The sequence below is a fragment of the Somniosus microcephalus genome, chromosome 8, assembly GCF_052327205.1.
Source record: "Somniosus microcephalus isolate GS21.2 chromosome 8, FLI_Smic_1.0, whole genome shotgun sequence".
NCBI lineage: Eukaryota > Metazoa > Chordata > Chondrichthyes > Squaliformes > Somniosidae > Somniosus > Somniosus microcephalus.
The window spans coordinates 28,837,439-28,859,835 of record NC_140994.1 but is presented as its reverse complement, the minus strand read 5'-3'; the positions used below and the strand labels follow the sequence as shown (position 1 = coordinate 28,859,835).

The window sequence follows — 22,397 nt, the reverse complement described above, 5'->3', positions numbered from 1 at the left end:
TCGTGGATCCCATGGCCTCCTCTCCGAACTCCTGATCGCCCACACTCCTGGTCCCCCCACCCCCCGACTCCCGATCTCCACACCCCCACCACCACTGGCCCCGACCCCTGATCTCCCACACTCACTGCCTGAAAGTGCTGAAAGACAGATTGCGGAATCCAGCTGAGAAAAGATTTCTCTGCTCACTCCAGCCAACGTTGATATTTCAGACAAAGATTGTGGATCATCAAATCCTGTGAACTCAGCCACCTACTTCTTTCAAAAATCATGCCAATAAGTTCCCCCTATTTTCTACAGACTTGGGTTAAAAAGCAATGCTGGTATACAGGATTCAATTTCTGGGCCAGCAGGTTTGGCCCTCATTATCCTGTCACCTGCGTTCATGTACCACTCTGGGACAGGCGCTCGACATCTTGTCCCACCAGAATTGAATGGAATAACTCGGGCCTCAAACCCTGGCTCCCTACACCACCTTTGCTCAAAGAAACTCATGGAATTTCAGACCCAGAGAGTTTAAGGCAAACAGAAAGATTGATGTAAATCCAAAGAATTTTTGTTCATGAACAGTGACTTATGGGGTCAATTAATACGCTATAAATAATAGAGAGCAAATTACAAGCAGTAAACTAATCACAGAGCTCGGGATTTATGGCACCATTAGTTAGATTGCTGCTTTGCGATAATCCCCAAGTATCCATTATTTTGCATGTATTACCTTGCATCACTGTCCTGATAGGGAAGACTCAGGTATACTGAGATACTTACATTTACCAGCATGGCAAACCAATGCTGTACAAATTAAAGCATAAGGTACTTGTGCTCATTCTGACGTACCTGCTTTTTCTAAGGGCATGCTCCACACTGTGACCTCTGAACTTCTTATAGTAATCGATGAATGAAAAAGGCAAGTTGATATTGAGTGGATTGGTTCGTCCAGGAGCAGCAGCCCTTTTACGTGACTCGAAAGCTATCATCAAATCTACCCAAGCTGCTGGACGTTTGATTTTAAACTGTTCAATGAAATCCTCCCCAAAAATTTTACAGAGAAGCTTTTCAAATTCATAGTCCACCCCTATAGAGCCGTAAGGACCACCTGCAATTCAAAAAGATGTGAGTCAAAAACAACAACAACTTGCATTTATATAGTGCATTTAATGTAGTAAAACGTCCCACGGTGCTTCACGGTGGCGTTATCAAACAAAATTTGACACCGAGTCACATAAGGAGATATTAGGACAGGCAAGGTAGGTTTTAAGGAGCGTCTTAAAGGAGGAGAGAAAGCTAGAGAGGTGGAGAGGTTTAGGGAGGGAATTCCAGAGCTTAGGGCCTTGGCAGCTGAAGGCACGGCCGCCAATGGTGGAATGATTAAAATCGGGAAAGCGCAAGAGGCCAGAATTGGAAGAATGCAGAGATCTCGGAGGGTTGTAAGGCTGGAGGTGATTACAGAGATAGGGAGGGGCGAGCTCATGGAGGAATTTGAAAACAAGGATGAGACTTCTATAATTGAGGCATTGTCGGACCAAGAGCCAATGTAGGTCAGCGGGCAGAAGGGTGATGGGTGAACGGGACTTGGTGCGAGTTAGGACACGGGCAACAGAGTTTTGGATGAGCTCAAGTTTATGGAGGGTGGAAAATGGGAGGCGGGCCAGGAGAACGTTGGATTATTGGTCTAGAAGTAACAAAGGCATGGATGAGGGTTTCAATTGCAGATGAGCTTAGGCAAGGGCAGAGACAGGTGATGTTACAGAGGTTGAAGTAGGTGGTTTTGGTGATGGAGTGGATATATGGTCGGAAAGCTCACCTCAGGGTCAAATAGGACGCCAAAGTTGCGGTCTGGTTCAGCTTCAGACAGTGGCCAGGGAGAGGGACGGAGTTGGTGGCTAGGGAACGGAGTTTGTGGCGGGGACCGAAGACAGTGGCTTCAGTCTTCCCAATATTTAGTTGGAGGAAATTTCTGCTCATCCATGCTTGATGTCGGACAAGCAACGTGACAAATCAGAGACAGTGGAGGGTTCGAGACAGGTGGTGGTGAGGTAGAGCTGGGTGTTGTCAGCGTACATGTTAAACCTGATGTGTTATCAGATGATGTCACCGAGGGGCAGCATGTAGATGAGAAATAGGAAGGGGTCAAGGATAGACCCTTGGGGGACACCAGAGGTAACAGTTTGGGAGCAGGAAGAGAAGCCATTACAGGTGATTCTCTGGTTACGATTAGACAGATAAAAATAGAACAAGGCAAAGGCAGTACCACCAAGCTGGCGACAGAGAGGCGCTGGAGGAGGATGATGATGTAGTCAACATTGTCAAAGGCTGCAGACAGGTCGAGAAGGATGAGGAGGGATAGATTACAATGGTCACCATCACATAGGATGTCATTTGTGACTTTGAAAAGGGCCGTTTCAGTGCTTTGGCAATGGCGGAAACCTGATTGGAGGGGTTCAAAAATGCTTAATATGTCCTGGAAATAGATCAATGCTATTGTCCAAACATTTAATAGAGTTTTAGTTTAAAAGGGTTAGCACCTCTATCAAGAGTTTGATATGAATGTGTTAAGCATCTGAGCATCTGTATAATAACCCCCCTCACAGTCACAGTCAGATAACTCAGTAAACACAATGGAGGTGAACTCCCAGGAGGGTTCCCCTGATTAGCTGCCATAAATGTGGCAAAAGATTTACAGAAACACTGGAGAAACACAGTTTTCTGCAGATCTTCCATCAATGTTATGGCACCATATTGGGAGAACCATCGCGGAAATTCACCCCCAAGTTACCAAGCTGAGATCTTCCTGGACTGTATGTCAGCAGTACACAAGGTGGTATATTCATCCACTGAGCTATCAGAAGAGCTGTGACACATTGAGACTAGGTGTAAAAGGCTCAAGTGTACTTCTATTAAATTTACCTGTGTTGTGGTTAGTTAAAGTGGTTTATCTCGGCACATGTAATGTTCCACTAGAATATCTGGCATATTAAGTAATGCCAATTGGTACAAAGGCCCTACTTTTACCTGAAGCTTTATAGAGTTCTTTCAGGTGTCCTTCCGGTAGTTTAACTTCATGGACAGTGAGATCTACAGTACCCCCTCCACAGTCAACCACAATATAGCGATCACCTAATGAAACAAATAGCACTTTTAAATACACTCCTAAAAAACGTTTCTGAAACTGAAATTCATAATATACTTATGGATTGTAATAACATTGCTAAACGCGTCTTTCAAAAATAGCCACTTAAATGTACATTGCAGTGATGCATATGTTTATTTGAACTGAGCAGTGCATTTCAACAAAGATTCTTTAACTGTCGTCGTTCAAAAAGACCACAAACACTTGTCATTGTGCATCTAAAATCACGAACAAATTAAATAGCAATATTTGCCTTAGAGAATCACCAAGATCTGCATCAATCCCTAGTATAAGACACATTGGGGTTCAAATGCCTCTGAGCTACCTTTGGTTAATGACTTCATGCCAAATTCCTGGCAGCATTATTTAAATGAACTGTTTATTTTACAATCTTGCTAAAATAGCACACAAAGGAATTTGATATAAACACATTAACTAATGTACAAAAAAAAACACACACACACACACACGCACAGACAAATTCAAGTCCCATAGCATTACCGTTCAGAGTATGTTAGGTATGTGAAGTAATTAATTTAAACATGTTGTAGTGTCATATTATCTAAATTGTGTTTTGCCTTTCCTTCCCTATATACTTTTGTCGAGGCTGTAATTCAGTGTGCCAGCAGTTTGAGAAACATTCTTAGCTAACTAAACAAACTATTAATTTAATAGATGCTACTGTACCAAAGATATTAGGTATATGAATGTATAGTCTTATTAAGAAGAGGATATTGTATGGCAAACATTTGAAACTCATTTATGCAAGGTTATTGCTGGAAATGTGAGCTTCCATTTAAAGGATTATTATTGTTAAATATAAATAATAGAGATGCATTGAGGCAGGATGCAAAAGCAGCACAGCCAAGTAGAGTAATTGTGGTTAAGTGAAAGCAGCCTTTCTGATATGTATGTCAATGTACCACAGAAACAGAGTATGCAGTGTTAACAAGAAATGGCACCATTTGCCAGCAACATGAAAATCAGCAAGAGCAAAGAATGCCAGGAAAGAAGACACTACCTTGCTCCAATTCTGACCAGATTTCTCCTGTGACATTTTCCACCAAAAAGGTGCGACTCTGCCGATTACGTCGTGTGTATTCTTTAGCTAGTTGTTGATAGAGAGAAAATAACTGAGCATAACATAGAAAGAAACAGAAATGTTGTCAACCTGCAACAATTCAGTTACTGAAGAAGGGTTTGTTCAGAATTTAATGAAAAAAAAAGAAACCTGGCTTTGCGTGGAATTTTTAAAAAATGCTTTCTTTATCATCAGATAAAATTTTGAGTGGGTAAGTTTTGAGGAGTTGGGATATACGTATTGATATTTGTAATAAGGCTCTCCAAATATTAATATACAAACACTTAGCATTTATATGAAATTCCTTTGCCATTATTTTAATGGAGTTGTTTACTCATTTATTTTAAATAGATTAGCACCTCTGTTAAAATAGTGGACCGAGGAATATCATATAAATGTGTTAAAAGTTAGTATCTTAATATTACAAACAGGACTTTCTGGGCTTATATTTTGTCCTTGGTCCACATTTAAACAAAAATTAATTTGGCATAAAATTCTAACAGAAAATCTGAGATAATACAAATTCATTAAAAAAAAATCATACTTTTTTTCTAAAATGAACAAAGCATTACTTCAAATCAAATCTACCTGAGACAAATTTGACAACTGCATTTAAAAAAATTAATTTCCCCCCCAGATGATTTAAAGGTGCGGAAAGAAATTCCATCATATCCTATAACAATATCAGTCAAGAATATGTTTTTACTAGGAGATAAGGTTGAACTATCCCTTGTGGATTCAGTTTGTAATATTTTCTGTGTTTAATTTTCTCTGGCAGTGCACTGCTCACTGTAATCCCGTAAAATTTAAATCTAGTCGCTAACTCTGAAAATAAATAGGTTAACAATTATAGAGGGGCGCAAAGGAATTTTAGGTGAATGCGCTAACCAGTGCACTAACAGAGTAAATTAAATCCCTTGACTAGCAGCTCAGTTTGCATTACTCTTGAATAACCTCTTTTATTTACGTTAATAATGCTGAAGAATTTGAGTTCTGTTTCTATTAAAAGTGCTGGAAGATCCGAGTTCAGTTTGTACTTTATTCCTTATGTCCCTATAATCTGGGCCACCAAGAGGTGCTTTCTCCTCTCTGCAAACACAATTTCTAAAACACACTGTTACTGTTTTCTTTCTTTGCTTGGCCTAATTTTGTAAAGGAAATCACAAAAAAAAAGAAATATTTTAAATATCACGGGAACTGCCTTTAGAAAGGTTTTATTTGGGGCAGATCATCCTAGCTGATTGCAAGTGAAAACCATGTACAGGCATTATATGAAACCTGCCTGGTTGCAAGAAATAGAGAAATAACAATAGCAAAATGCAGCATGCAGAAGATGATGATGAAGAAATGTGGCTGCAATATTTCTTATGGTTGATATCATCTTCAATCTAGTCATCTTAAAATGTGTTCATTATTTTAACTATTTCTCAGCAAAGAAATATCAGGAAGTTACTCTTTTTTATAACGTGCTTTGGGACATCCTGAGGACATGATAAGGCATTATATAAATGCAATCTCCTTTCTTCTTCCATCTTTTTTTCTCCAATTTTCTCCTGAAGATGCTAACTTATCTTGGTGTAAGATCTTACCTGCACTGGCAACCGACAGCCCTTTATATTCCAATCTTTATGTTTGAGCCTGGACACTGTCGGCAGGCTATTTGAAAACGGGAGGGGAGCATCTTAGTGGGCCTGGCCATGTCTTCAACCAACGTCCACACACATCTGCACCCGCACTTTACAGTAGGGGTCACTGATTAATGATCAAGAGCTGGTAGTAGCTGATTTTTCCAGTCTCTATGCCAAGGACACTGCGATTAACTACAATTCCCCCACTGCTGCCCTTGCTGAGGCCAGGGGTCAAAGCTGGGAACTTCCTGTTCAGTAGGCCTCAGTATCACCCTGGCTGATACACAGGAACAAGGGTTTGCACGATTTATAAAGAAAATTGACAAATGTTTGACCTCACTTTCAGGTGAAACAAATAAAGTGAAAACATCAAATCAACACAAGCAAGCCAAACTAAAGGAATTGTTAGTCTGCAGGCTAAAATCAAGTTTGCATGCATTCAAAAGTGTCCAATACAAGGGATCATTGTTTGACTTTACACTCCTGGTGGGGAGTTTCACCTACCTGGGCACTTAACGGAAATTCAGCCACCAACACGCACAATTTTCCATCTATTGATATAAATGGTCAGAAAATCATGTTCATTCGTGGAAGAATTTCCAACATGAGCTCCCAGTGGCCAAGGCTATCCCCAGGAGCATGAAGTCAGAAAATGATCCTTATAACCTTAGTTTAACTATTATTCAAGCAAAATCCACAAGCTAACGTGAATACTCATCACCAAGAATGTTCTCGGTCGTGGACTGCTTTTCCCCTCATATATTTTGAAGTAGGACTTTTCAGTCTGCACTGAAAAATGAACCCCACAGAAAGAAATACATGAGTATGAGATTAAAATTTAGCTGCCAAGGCAAAATCAGGTGCATCCCAACAGTGCTCCTCTGTAGCTAATCTCAGCGTGGCCTACAGTGACACACAGTCAGCAGTATAAATCTGGTCTGCTGACAGCACGCTGCGCTCCACAGATACCGGTGCGAGACTTTAGTTGCAGAATAACTGTAGCCTTGCACAGGGGTCAAACTTTGAGAATAAGACTGCTCCACTGACTTGCTTCAGTAACTTAACAAGTTAAACTGTCACCTGGATGTAATTTGAGCGAACAAATTTGGCTTGTACTTAAAGCAATTGCAAAATTGTACTTGTTTTCATATATTCTTACTCTCTCTGACAAACACAGTCATCCAAGTTATGTAAGCTGCACTGGTTACAGTTATACAGGAAACTTTGGTTTATCCGGAGGTTGTATGGCCGGAAACCTCGCTCTAATGGCAGAAATCAGCAGCCGTTTTGGTTAGGTTTTTTTTCTTCTCCTAGCATTCTTTTAACAGGCAGGCTCTGGAAAGCGTCTTTGTAGCTTAGCAACAGCTTCAGAGATGCTTCTAAGGTACGGGCCGAGTGTTTACAAGCTGTTGCTGAGCAACAGTGTTTGTTGTCAAATATGGAGATTTTCATCTCCGTATGCTTCAACGTTAACTTTGCATGTCCAGCAGTTTTGATATATTGGCAACACACCGGTCCCGTCGGTGCCGGATATCAGAACTTTTCCTGTAGTTTCCCTGTTTTGTTTGAGATCCTCTATACTACTTTTTCCTGTCAGCCAAGGACAAACTAAAGGCACTGAAAGGCTTGTTTTGGGTCAAATATTACTCATAGACAATTACATAGAAATTACAACACAGAAACAATCTACTTAGCCCAACCAGTCTATGTTGGCATTTATCCTTCACATAAGCAGTGCCCACTCAATTCCCATTTCCCTTTTTTCCCCTGTTCTGTCCTTCAACCATCTCTCTAACCTATTCTTAAATGTTGACATAGTCTCTGCTTCTACCATTAACTCTGGTAGTGCATTCCAAGTCTCACAACCCTCTGTGCAAAAAAATGTTCTGCTCTCAGTCCTAAATCTCTTACAATTATTCTTATATTTATGTCGAGGAAGGAAGCAGTGCAGGATCTAGCTCTGGTGAATGAAGTAGGGCAAGTGGAGTGTGTTGCAGTGGGAGAACAGCTGGGTAATAGTGAGCATAATATAATTAGGTTTACAGTAGTTATGGAAAGTGACACAGAAAAATCAAAGATGAAAATACCCAACTGGAAGGGAGCCAATTTCAGAGATTTGAGAAGGGATCTAGCACAGGTGGACTGGAAACATTAAAACAGGAAAACATTAAACGAGCAACGGCAGGCCTTCAAGGCGGAGATAGTTTGGGTACAAACCAAGCATATTCCCATAAGGAGGAAAGATAGGGCATTCATAGCTAGAGCTCCCTGGATGACAAAGGGTATAGTGGTTAAAATAAAACATAAAGAGGAGGTTTATGACAATACAGAACAGAATACAGTCAAAAACCAGGCAGAATATAGAGAGTGCAGAGTGAAATTGAAAAAGGATGTAAGAAGGACAAAGAGAGAATATGAGAAAAGATTAGTGGGTAATATAAATGAGAACCCACAAATCTTTTATAAACATATAAAAAGTAAAAGGATAGTTAAAGGAATGGTGGGGCCGATCAGGGACAAAAAGGAAATCTTCTTCTGGAGGCAGAGGGCACGACTGAGGAACTGAATGAGTACTTTGCATCTGTCTTCACAAAAGAGGTTGACGTTAATGTCGCAGTAGAGGAGTGAGTAGAGATATTGGATAGGATAAAAATAGACAGAAAGGAGGTGCAAAATAAGTTGGCATCACTCAAAGTTAACAAATCACCCGGTCCAGATGGGATGCATCCTAGGTTGCTGAGGGAAGCTAGGGTGGAGATAGCAGAAGCCCTGACCACAATCTTTCAATCATCCTTGGATATGGGAGTGGTGCCAGAGGACTGAAGGGTTGCAAACGTATATTCACAAATCCTTGAAGGGGGCAGGGCAAGTTGATAAGGCAGTTAAGAAAGCATATGGGGTACCTGGCTTTGTAAATAGGGACAAAAACAAGTAAATTGCTCTAAAACTTTACAAATCACTGGAGTATTGTGTACTGTACAATTCTGGGCACCACACTTTAGGAAGGATGCCAAGGCCCTAGAGAGGGTACAGAGGAGGAGGTTTACCAGGATGATACCAGGGATGAGGGACTTCAGTTATGTGGAGAGATTTGAGATGCTGGGATTGTTCTCCTTAGAGCAGAGAAGGTTAAGGGGAGACCTGATGAGAGGTATTCAAAATGATGAAGGGTTTTGATCGAGCAAGTGGAGAGAAACTGTTTCCTCTGGCAAGTGGGTCAGTAACCAAAGGTCATCGATTAAAAATAATTGGCAAAAGAACCAGAGGATAAATGAGAGAATTTTTTTCACACAGAGGGTTGCTATGATGTGGAACGCACTGCCTGAAAGGTTGGTGGAATCAGGTTCCACAGGAAATTTCAAAAGGCAATTCAAAAGGTCCTTGAAGAGGACTAACCTGCAGGGTTATGGGGGAAAAGCTGGGACGTGGGACTAAATTGGACAGCTCTTTTTATGAGCCAGCACAGGCATGAAGGGCTGAATGGCCTCCTTCTGTGCTGTACAACATATTACAAAGTATTTACAGCACAGAAACAGGCCCATGCCGACGTTAAGCTAATTGGTCTATAGTTCCCTGGACTTGTTCTATCTCCCTTTTTATATGTAAGAATCACATTAGCTGTCTGCCAGTCCTCTGGAACTACTCCCTCTTCTAATGAATTTTATATATATGTAATAGTTTAAGATTCTATGATTGTGTATGTCCCCTTGTTCAAGATCCTTTAACCACTGGAAACAGTCTGTTTCTGTTTAATTTGTCCCATCCCTACATCATTTTAAATACCTGTATCAAATTGCCTGTAATCTCCTCCATTCTAATGAAAACAGCTCCAAAGAGATCCCTTCTTTTGTTCTTTAAGTAACAGTTATTACTTGCTAAGTGGACACTTAACACCAAGTTCTTAACACCAAGTTAAGATAGAACTCCCAATTTTAAACCCCAAACTGATTTCAAAATGTTTCCTTTTCACAAAGGGCTGGATTCTTTGATCATACTTTGATCACACTGTGCAAATCAGCATACGAGCAACGTCTCATGTTTGCTTCTGCACTGATTGTCGGAAAGTTATAGTATTGTGGAGCAGATGATTCAGTGTCCATTTTAGCATCTGTACCCATCTTGGGGGAGGTTTAGCGGAGAGTGTCAGATTCCATACTTGGTTTTTGAATTATACAGAGCTTACAGCTAATGAACAATGCAGATTTTATTCAATGGTCAGTGGTGCATCAGGTTTTAGGTATCATGGAGGTTTGCTCCCACAGTGAGTGCCAGAGGTTGGCTGTCCCATCAGAAGCAGACATTAAGGTGACACTGAGGGGAAGGGAAGGGCAGTCAGAAGTTAGTCATCCTATGTCACTCCGTGATACAGAGAAGCACTGGGAGACCGCCACTTCTGCCCACATTCAGTGAATGTTGTTGTGCAAAGGACATTAAGAGGATATTAAATGGATAAAGAAAAAGAAAAACTGAATGTTAAACTGATAAGTTGATTACTCATTTTCATTGTGAACAGAAAAATGGAGGACTTCACTGATATTTCCCCTACTGCACCACATACTGTTCAGAAGATGCACAACCCAAGCACTCTCGGAATACACTGCTTTCCCCTGTTTAGACTTTCCTTATTCTTTCCTACCGGAAATGTTGCTGAAACTCATGCCGTTAGTCCCTGCGATGATTCTGAATGCCGGTTCATAGAACACTACAAAGTGAAGGAGGGCTATTGGATCAGCTCAAACTGTTAATTTGCTTTTGCTGCTTTTTGGCTGGCAATAAATGCAACCGATGTTTGTACATTAGTGTAGACCCCAGCTTTGGGTCCCATAATTCGCTTACTTCAGAACAACACAAACAAGACAAATCTCTAGCATGCAAAATGGGGATGCACAAATCGAGCAGGAGGTTGTGCTACATTTAGCAGAAAGTGATTCAATTCAAAGGAGTGCATGCACAATGTAACACAGCTTTACAAATGCAACGTCTGACTTACGAAGAAAGAGTATTACAAACCTTTTCTTCTATTAACACAGATGATCCTGCATTTGATATATTTTTCAATGAATCTGATTTGTGCAGAATTGCTTGTCTCATTCTTTTATCTGCGAAATTCTTTCAGTGTAAGCACTAAATACATTGGTAGTGTCTTTTGACAAAATTAACTTCTCAGACTTTTAATCTTGATTATTTGCAAGAATTTTCTTTGCCCAATGAATGTGCTAAGCAATGAATGAAATATTTTCAGAATGCTTTGGCAAACACAAATAACAAAGCATGCAGGACAACAGAAGCATTTCTCTGCCCAAATTAAATATAACAGGGTCACATTCGTTTTAATTTAGTCCAAGGCTGGTAGGAACTGAGCAATAGTCCATTGTTCCATACAATTCCTGAATACTGTTTGAAATTATGCGCTGAAAGTGAACGAAAATCATTTTTACAAACATTATATAATAGAAGAAGTGAAATCTTTAAAGGTACACTGGATCCAAACATCCATGGCCAGCAATGCCGGAAACTATGTCAGGTTCGTGTCAGCCCTCAGTGGACTTCTCAGGGTCAGGGGGAGGTTCCTTATGTAGCCTGCCATTGGTAGGTGCCCATGTCACAAAAGGTACTGTAAAAATTCAAAACAAATTAGCCTCCTAAAACTGCGGGGGTCGAGGCTACAATCCTGGCCTGAACCCCTAGGTTCACCACACAATTGCTGGTTGTTGGGGAGGTACATCTGCTCTGACCAGATGTACCTCCACCAACCATATTCTGGATCGCACTGAGGGATACAGGAACTTCCACTCCTGGGAGTACATGTCCCTAGCCATGGCTCCCTCAACCCTTTATGTTGGCTGCCATGTTTGGGGCTCTGCATCCTCAAGACCATCACGGAAACCGCATCATAAAGCCAGGACCCGCCTTATTTGGTCCCTACCCATTTTCCAACCATTCCAATGGGAAGCAACCAATGGAACAGCCAGGGATTTTTGTCCCTGTTTTCTCATTTGTTGTTAAACACACAATGTAATGGCATAAATCGCATCAAAGACTTGCTTGCCACTTGCATGTAACCTCATTGCGCTGAAAATCATAGTTGACTATTTTGGGTTGTCCCACATGGAAATTGTTCTGTTAAACACTTTTTCATGAAGACAATGCTTCTTTAATAACAACAGAAAATGCTGGAAACGCTCAGCAGGTCAGACAGCATTGTAGAGAGAGAAACAGAGTTAACGTTTCAGGTCGATAATCCTTCGTTCTGAAACATAAGCTCGGTTTCTCTCTCCACGATGCGGCCTGACCTGCTGAGAGTTTCCAGCATTTTCTGTTGTTGTTTCAGATTTCCAGCATCCGCAGTATTTTGCTATTGTATTAATGCTTCTTTAATGTCTGAAAGAGTTATTAAGCATTAAAGAGGAAAATATCTCACAGGACACCTTGCCAGATTTGTAAACAGACAAATGTGCAATAATCAATAACAAGATGACATTCCATTTAAAATTGAACTTCAACCAAATATATATTTTAAAATGCACGTTAAAAAATCTCACTGCCTAACAACATCTGCTGCAAAGTCAATTTTCACCATAGCCAACATGCCACACTTTCATTGGACTTTTCATACTTCTTGCTGTTCAGCAGTGCCTGAGGTAACAATAATTCAGAAATAATATCCTCAGAAGTTCAAAAAATAAAACACCATAGTCTGAAAATTCCTGCATTAAATGTGGATTATTAAAAGTTTTTGGGTAGGTCTCCCATGTTGCTTTACCCATGATTTTCTTATTTTCAGTCTATGGACTAAAATTTGGGATGTCTTTCCTGCAGAGTGGGTCAGCTATTGAACAGAGAGCAGCACCGGATCCCCTAAAGCAGCAGTGAGCTGCAATTATAAAGAGTTCAGCAATTGAACGAGCATTGGGAAGACAAGGCGAGCCGATCACTCACCAACCTGCTGTAAATATGGGTGTTACTGACTGAGAAAAGCCATTTTAATTCACCAAGAACTGCAAACCTGTCTGCAAGGACTTGGTAGAGAAGGCACCTGCTTAAAGGGGCTGTGAGCTATTTCCTCAGAAGGTCCTGCTGCAACAGGCATGGGAAGAGGTAGCTTAAGCAAGTAACACCAGTCAGCCACCACAGCCTCAGATGTAGTTAACTCACATAAAGGGCCATCACAATGCACAGCCCAGGGAGGTCTAGGGCCACCAGTATCGTGGACAGATGTCAGTGAAACCCTGTTGGCACGCAACAGACTTGCTCTTAATTAATTAGTAATGATAGATTAGATGTCAGACCTCTGAAACAAAGGATAAGCACCAAGGGGCAGTGCCATATTAACTCCAGTTGCCAACATTCATACATTCGCAATAAAGGAAATAAATGCCCTGCACTTGACTTTGGCAGGAGCCCAGCATGAATGGTAATAGAAGGTATTTGAGGAATTAAGCATAAAAGTATAGGACAAAGTGGTTTGGGTGTCGTTACTTGACAGGTGTGGTTTTGCCTTTAAGAAATAATGCTCATGACACGCATCTGAAAAAAGCCCCCTGGAGGTATCTCAATAATTAGGATGGCAAAGCCATGGCAGAGTACATGCCAACGAGGAATTAGCAAAGGGGTCAGCAATGCAGCGAAGAAGATTGTGTGCCAGGCACTAATTCCAGATCCCTTCCAAGGATCATTTCCTAAGGGGGAAAACCATACCTGTTAAGTAAAGGTGCCCAAATCACTTTATTTTACACTTCCATACTCAATTAAGCCAATGAAAATTAAATACTTATAATAAAAACAGAAAATGCCAGAAGCACTCAGCAGGTCAGGCAGTATCTGTGGAGAGAGAAATAGAGTTAATGGCCGGAATTTTCTGAAGTAAGAGCGGGTGGGTTGAAGGTGTCGGGGGGAGGGAAGTGAAAGTTGTGCAAATGTGAACCCTGATGTAAGAAAACTACTAGGCACTTGGTCAGAGTATTAAACAAGGCTTTAATCGACTGTTTCACAACATGGAGGTCTAGTTATCCTTCACTAGTTCCTGTTTACAAAATGTCCCTGAGCAAGCTGGGCCCGTGCCCGAACCTGGACAGTGCCACCAGCAGGCCACCCAGTATATTTCATACGTCATTTCTACTTGAATGGCATGATTTATGTCAACCCTCAACCCCCAGCCCACCTCCAACCTGCCCACTTTCACCTTTCACTCAGGCGGGATGGTGTGGGGGGGGGGGGGGGCAGGCTGCCAACCCGCTGCCAGGAGGCGGCTTGGCAATTTACATATGATAATATGGCCTGAAGCCTCGACTGTAATCTGCTGTGCAGGTTTTACTGTAGACGGTCGGGGATCCCGGGATCCGGGGCTCGGGGACTCCCAGTGGCTGCAATGAGGTGGCTTCAGCCTCGGGGAGCAATCCTTGTGGGCTGGGAGGAGCAGGAGTGCTTCCACCCAGCCCCCCCGAGCTCCCCCACCATCAGCCCGCATCCCCCAGGGTTGGGGTTCGAGCACCCCCCCCAGGATCGGATCCCCCCCCCCAGGCCTGGAACACCCCCCCGCCCACCCACCTGGCCCCGGGATCACGATTCGGCCCCAGGGTCGGGGATCGGAGCCACCCCCCAGGGATTGCGACTTCGATCGGACCCCCCACCCAGGAATCGGACCCCCCCCACCACCACCATCCTGGGCCCAGCACTTAGCTGCTGCTGTGGCCTCCTTCTCCACACTCCCTGCACGAATGGACGCCAGCCTGTCAATCAGGCTGATTTCCAGGCGGGGACCCCGTCCTTCACTTCACACGCACACTGCGGAGTTAAAAACGCCACAATGTGCCGGGAAACCCGACCTATCGGGCCATCTCCCGGGTCCCCCCGCACTGTGCGAGGGGGACCCGGCAAAATCCAGCCCAACATTTCAGGTCGATGATGAAAGGTCATCAACCTGAAACGTTAACTCTGTTTCTCTCTCCACCTGCTGAGTGTTTCTAGCATGTTCTGCTTTTACTTCAGATTTCCAGCATCTGCAATATTTTGCTTTTGTAAAATAAATTAAATACTTAATGTACAAAATCACATAAAAGAATTGAAACGTCATTTGAATATTCCCAGTACTGCAGCTAAAATGAATAGTGCCCCATCGCTGGGATACGGGCTGATTTGATGAGCCTGTACTGCCACAGTAACTACCTCGCTGGCGGTCAATGTATTTCAGATATTCAGGTGCAATGTTCCCTATAATTTTTTTTTGCCCTGGGCGGCCCCTTTAATGGGCTGCACGGGCCATTGAAAATCCCGCGCATGCGCAGTTTTTCTGTTTACAAGCCGGCTCACCGGCTGCGGGATCTTCAGAGCACTGCACGGCCGCACAGCTTAAAGGGAACATTGTTCAGGTGCACACTGTGCCACGATCTTCACACTAGTGGTCAGAAAACCAGAATTTCCAGTATGCGCAGTCGGTTGGTGAGACTGTCTGCTGCCAGTGCAGGCTTGTAAAATTGTCTCCATGTGATTAAATATTTAAACATTAAACTTTGTTGTTTGACATTAAACTTTAAGAGGTTACCTATTGTAATGATGCTGATTTGATCACAGTTAACTGGAATTGTCGCAGTTTATATATAACTTTTTGGATTGATGAATTTAAAAATATTTTTTTCCCCGTTCTCCTGAACTAACAATGGGGTCCAATTCCATTGGCATTTACTTCACTTCAATACCTCACCCAAGTGGGTATTCTTCATCTGTGAGCCCAGATAGTGAATGTCAGCAAGCTATTCAACTGTGGGAGACACCAAAGTCAAGCATGATCCTGACCTCACTCAATGTCCACACACGCACACACACACACAGACTCAGACACACATGCACAGACACACGCACACACAGACACACGCACAGAAACACAAGCACAGACACTCACAGACACATGAACAGACACACATACATAAACACACACAGACACACACACACAGCCACATACACGCACAGACACACACAGACACATGCACAGACACATGCAGACACACAAACACAGACACACATACACACACATACAGACACACACACACATGCACACAGACATACACACAGACACATGCACACACAGACACACAGACACACACAGACACACGCACACACAGACACATGCACACAGACACACGCACACAGACACACACACACAGACACACACACAGACACACACACACACACAGACACACACATGCACACACAGACACACGCACACAGACACACACACATGCACACAGACACACACACACACAAACACACACACACACAGACACATGCACACACAGACACACACATGCACACACAGACACACACGCACACACAGACACACACACACAGATACACACACAGATGCACACATGCAGAGACACACACATGCACACACAGACACACACATGCACACACAGACACACACACACATGCACACACACACAGACACACACACAGACACACACAGACACACACACACATGCACACACACACAGACACACACACAGACACACACACAGACACACACACATGCATTCCAGCAATAGCTAGTGGAATATGAACTGATTTTTCCTTCAGAAGCCCAGGAGTGCTGAGGTTAATTGTTGTACCTAAACCATCATCTCAGATGGGATCAGTTAATTCAGAACTGGCTGAGGGAATTTGAGAGATTTTCATTTCTGCAACATTACATTATGAGAGAGTTTTAATTTGTGGAACGTTACAATTTAGGCTATTGCCTTGGAATAGAGCCTTCCTCTTCCACCGCACTCACATCAGATAGAGAGGAAGCTTTGATTGCATCAATAATTTATCACCAGATCCAATCCAGTTTGTTTTAAATACCAATTGATACAATCTGCATGACAGATTTATACTACACTGGTGAAATGTTATACACAAACAAACTTTTAAATATCAGGAAAAGAATTCAAATCTAGACTCAATGGTGACTTTTAGTTGCTGATTGATTACTAAGAATGCTTTTATTCATAACTTTTAAAATGGTACTCAATAGAATGAGTTAATCCTGCTACCACCTGCATTTTAAAAGAAACACTATTTTTTTGGCATGATAAATTATTATATTCACTACTTTTGCCAAAACTTGCAAGGCATCTGAAGTCAATTTAATGGAAACATGTCATCTTCACTATAGAAACATAGAAACATAGAAGATAGGAGCAGGAGTAGGCCATTCGGCCCCTCGAGCCTGCTCTGCCATTCAATGCGATCATGGCTGATCATCCAAATTCAGTACCTGGTCCCTGCTTTCTCCCCATACCCCTTGATCCCTTTAGCCTTAACTCCTTCTTGAATATATTTAATGTATTGGCCTCTACTGCCTTCTGTGGTAGAGAATTCCACAGGTTCACCACTCTCTGGGTGAAGAAATTCCTCCTCATTTCTGTCCTAAATGGCCTACCCCTTATCCTTAGACTGTGACCTCTGGTTCTGGACTCCCCGACCATCGGGAACATCCTTCCTGCATCTAGTCTGTCCAGTCCTGTCAGAATTTTATAAGTTTCAATGAGATCCCCTCTCATTCTTCTAAACTCCAGCGAGTACAAGCCCAATCGTCCCAATCTCTCCTCATACATCATTCCTGTCATCCCAGGTATGTAAATCATTTAACATCTTTACCTGTGAAAGTCATTGGCTGCTTCCAAAAGAAATTGCTAAAGGATCGCTTAGAACTTGGGGAAATGTCGCTAACATTTTAATAAAGTCCAATATCCAGAGTAATAATTTTCATTAGAGCAATGTTCAGGAAATTCCACAGGCTAAGCCAATGAAATGGTGCTATTCTTGAGTATTGCTTCGTGGATGTTTTAAGAAAATACAGCATTCCAGAGTGAGTTTAACATGGAAAGAAGATTCAACATTTTTTCATGGCTGCAGCTGTAATCTTAGGTTGGCTTTAAGAGTGGTTTTAAAAGAAAGGAAAAATCTATTTTGCTAATGTTGGGTGTAAGGAGAATGCTATATACCATCGAGAGTGATATTGCATCATTCCTATTAAGGAATACTTTGGTATTTGATGACTCAAAGTAACGAAACAGGCAAAGATACCATGTGTTATTCCAGATGCAAGTGTTTCAGTGGGGCTATAACCATTGACAGCCTCCTTGGCACTGAGGTCAATCATCTGATGTAGACGGAGCTTCCGGCAGTAGATGGAGGCAGCTTCAGGCTCAAGTGCAATTATCAGCTGCTCTGGACAATCTGGAGACGCCAGGCCTGCCTGTGGAAGTGAATGAAAGAGAAAAATTAGTCCTATGGAAGAGGAACCCAGGAACAAGGGGAGACCATTCGGCCCATCGAGCCTGCTCTGCTATGTTATTAGCCGTGGCAGTTCTGCCTTCTTAACCCCAATTCCCTAATGGTGATTACACAATCTGGCATGCATGTTTTTCCGAGATGGGCTCCCTGTGAGTGCTGTTCCTTGCCAGGTGCACTGGATTATAAATCACCCTTCATTTCTCTTAATACCCTTACTTCCGAAGTATCTATCTCACTTTTAATCTCACTTTTAAATACCTTAATTGATTTTGCATCTGTGGCCTTCTGGAGCAGTGTGCTCTACATTCTCATAATCGTTTGTGTGCAGCGCTTTCTCCTGGTTTATCCTTTGGTTTTAACTGGTTTACCTTGACTTTTGAGATTAAGTCCTTTTATTCTGGATTCTCTTACTGTAGGGGAGAGTTGTTCATTGCCTACCCTGTCAATTTCCTTCATTATTTTAAGCACCTTAATCAGATCGCCCCTTAACTTCCTCACGTCAAAGGAATATTATCCAGTCTCTCATTATAGCATAGTCCCTTCATCCTAGTTAGCATCCTGGTGAGTTAGTGCTGGGCTTTCTATGGTGTATAATGTATCCTTCCTACAGTGCATTCCCAAAACTAAACCCAATATTCCAAATGAGGTCTGACCAATTGCAGTCTGCATAACTGCAGTCATGCTTCATTGCTTTGATATTCCATATCTCCTGTGCTGAAGTTGAGCTCCTATTTGTCACTTTTGGCACCTGCGAGCCAACTTTTAATGACTTCTGTATTAGGACCCCTAAATCCTTTTCTTCATCTGCCCTGTCCCCTGTCATGGTTCCCTATTTAGATTATTCTCTCTTCTGCCATTCTTACATCCATACAACCACCTCACACTTTGTTATATTAAACTGCAGCTGCAACACTTGCTTTCATCAGAGTCCTTTTACAATTTTCCACTTTGCTTCATAATTCACTGTAGGAAAAACGTTTGTCTTCACCATATGGGCATTAATCTGGGAGAACGAATTGCCCACCTGTTCTAGAACCCAACTGATTTCCATTTCATTGAAATCAACAGAATGACAATTGGGCAGGTTCTATAACGGCAGGTGCTCCACTCTGCTAGATTGCCGCCCGTATGGCAAAGATTAAAACTTACTCCTATATCTCCTAGCTTAGCATCACCTTCGGACTTGAGTATATTTTCCTCTATTCCTAAATCCAGGTGAAATTGCTACAGCAACATCACATGCATTCTTGAAAATTTCATGATCTGCAGGATGTGTAGGTGCATTGTTGCGTGAACTTTTAAAATCGATCTCATACATTCCCTGTCCTCATGCTTGCTATTTTCTGTCTTCATAACTAGATAAGTATAGGCTACATACTAGATTTCTCCCAACCACCATTCCACATTGAACAACGGGAGGCACGATTTGTGGTTTAAGCAGATGTTGATTTAAGTATCTAAGAAAGCAGGAATTAAGAAAAGCCCATCCGTTCCTCAGATTGTGTATAATCTGCTCTGTCTAACCTATCTCCGGAGAAAAGGGTCTGCAAAGTTTCTTTTTGTCTTCTCTCAAAGACAAATCAGGTAAAACTCCAGAATACCCATCTAATCTTACACCCTTGCATTACTCACTCTTGATCAGCTGCCTTCCATGCTGTGACATTTGCATGGTACCAGCAGCACAGTGACTATTATGTTCTGCACAACATGCAATCATTTCTATTTGCACTTATCCTTACAGCCCTCAATCTCCTCCTACATAGATATTCATGCAACTCTTTGTAAAGTTGGGAAAGGTCATCCTAGTGACTTTTCCCTTATTTGGTGACGTAGTTAAAACCAGCAAAACTTGTCCAGTGAAGATACTCAAGTTCAAGTATAAATCGAGGCTGCAAGTCAAAGCTGAGTCCTCAGTATCTATCTCATACTCCACCATCCTACCATTCCTACGCTTATTTTGTCTTTGTTGAAAGATTTCCTAAAATGACCAACAATATTGTCCCTGTACAAATTAACTGCACACAAACCATATCCATAAAGTGATTCATTTGGAGATATCATACAGATATATATAAATATACAAATAAGGAGAGAAATTGGGTGGAGCCGCAAACGGGGCGCCAAGCTCGCCTGGGCGCCAGGTTTTGCGCTGCGATCGGAGCAGCAGCGATTGTCAGAAATTCAGCTTGAGCGCCCCAAGAGGGACACGGGGCGAGGCTCGAGGCGCTCCGCGTCCCTCTTAGGGCGCTGAAACTGAATATCGCAGCGCAACGTGCCGCAGCGCCACACACTGCGGCACGGCGTGCTGCGGTACTGCAGGCCTTCCTCCCATTCTTAAGGGGGAGGGGCCTGTACCAGCGCGATGAGCGATCGCGAGTGCCGGCAAAAGAGCCCGGCACTGAGGAGAAGTGCCGGGCTCTCGGAAAACAGCCGGCAATGCCGCGGGGGGAGAACAGGAGGCCGGGGACGGAGGTGCTGGCAGGCGGCCGCCGAAAAAACGGCCGCCCCGCACCGCCACCTTAATTTGCGCCACTGCCGCCACAGGTAGGCCCCGTGAACCGGGCGTGATTAGCAAGCGGCACTACAGAGGCGGTCGCTGCCAAATATCGCGATCGGGGCGGTAGCAAGGCACTGCGCACACCGATGACATCATCGGTGGCGGCGCAGCGCAACAGGCTAACGCTGCCATTAGCGCCCCAGCTAAATATCGCGGGAGGCGTGGCCAGTGGCGCTAAAGCCACTGAGTGCCCTCTTTAGGCGCTAACTGGTGGCGCAGCCCACCGAATTTCTCCCCCACTGTCTTTACAAAGTGTTAGGCAAATCTTTTTGTTTGAAGAGGGACAAGAACCACAGTGACATATACACAAATGACTTGATGACGTGCTTCAGGACAACTTGCATCACTGTGTTGTGGGTTTGTAAACTAATGTAAAGGGTTTGCCAAAATGGCTAAATAAGAGGCCTGTAACACATTGATAAGGTAATCTTGGTTACAATGTCAAATGAACTCAAAACATGTAAGGATTCCACCGGGACAGGATTAAACCTATAATGGTATTACAGTACATCTATAAATCTCTCTCAGTTGTTCCTATCTCTCTAGCCAGCTATATAGAGAGTAACCTAATACTGAGGTGTAGAAGTGATTCTCGAACTTTCATGGTAATGTTACCATTCAGATCATTTCTGTCTCATAAGTAAGCTTTGCTACTTGAACTTTGCAATAGTAAATGAAAGTTCAAAATACTAGCTGCACTTCAGCAACAAACTGAAGTCAAAATCAGTCACAATTATCTGAAGATTTACACACAGATCATGGTTTAAATCAAAACCCACCAATAAAATACTGGGCAGAACATTCTCAAAAAGTATTTTTTGAAATAAAGTTTGGGGGGAGGAACAGAGAATCCTACTTTTACTAACTGCCAGAAGCAGCCATTTTAAATCCAATTACTCACCCCTTGGAGAGATTTTCTTGTGTGTTGGAATATTTTCTTTGATGAATTAAGTGAAATGACTTGTTGAAACTCCATTAATTTCAAAATGTGTTATTAGTACAGATTTTGGGTTCAGTATTGAAAGAAACAATTTCTGTATCTTTAGATGTTTTGACTTAACATCAAAAGCCCTTGAAATATATTAATATATATTATGGTACTTAATTAGCTCAGTTGATTACAACTTCATGTTGATTAGATACTTTCACCGAGTGGTCATTAATCAGATCCAAATCCTTCTATCTTCCCACATTTGCTAAAGAAACCCATTCATTGTGTACCTATCTTTCCAATTTCCTATTCTGATGCGCTACCTTGCAATAATATAGATTGGATACTCAGAAGTGAACAAGTGCCTGATTTCTAGATTTGCATTTAAGTGTCTCTCATGACATTTTTTAATCCACTGTTATGCTCTTGGATCTAATGTGGATATCACTTAGAGCCGAAATTGACATTATGGCTCCAATTTGCCAAACTTGGAGTTGATGCGACATTTTGCTGATACCCATTTATATTGGGGATCAGATTCAATTTGGATTAAATTGATTTAAACTGAATTCGATCTCTCTAGTATTTACTTTGCCCCTTCCTCTAGAAACCTGCAGATGTGCCACTTAATATCAGATTGCAATCCAATGTATGTGCTGTGTTGTACAGCAGGACAGAAAACAAGTATAGGTTTGAAGCAGATATTCATTGTCGGCCCCTTAAAATCAATTTACTCCATCGCTGGTTTAGAACTAGTCTAAGGAAGCTGATTTTTTTTTAACACCACAACAGCATTT

At 42.3% G+C, this 22,397-nt stretch overlaps 1 protein-coding gene across 3 annotated transcripts in view; it reads right to left on the bottom strand.

The window, feature by feature from the left end:
* Positions 1-22,397, bottom strand: part of hspa12a (heat shock protein family A (Hsp70) member 12A) — a 155,591-nt gene that overhangs the window by 6,491 nt on the left and 126,703 nt on the right. For 2 of the 3 annotated variants that reach the window (XM_085994411.1, XM_085994414.1), the window contains 4 exons: positions 17,903-18,074; positions 4,149-4,235; positions 3,010-3,114; positions 835-1,093 (listed from right to left, as the gene is read on the bottom strand). In XM_085994411.1, coding sequence (XP_085850537.1) covers positions 835-1,093; positions 3,010-3,114; positions 4,149-4,235; positions 17,903-18,074 — 623 coding nt within the window. The remainder of the gene's footprint in view (positions 1-834; positions 1,094-3,009; positions 3,115-4,148; positions 4,236-17,902; positions 18,075-22,397) is intronic. The other variant, XM_085994413.1, reaches the window with a different exon arrangement.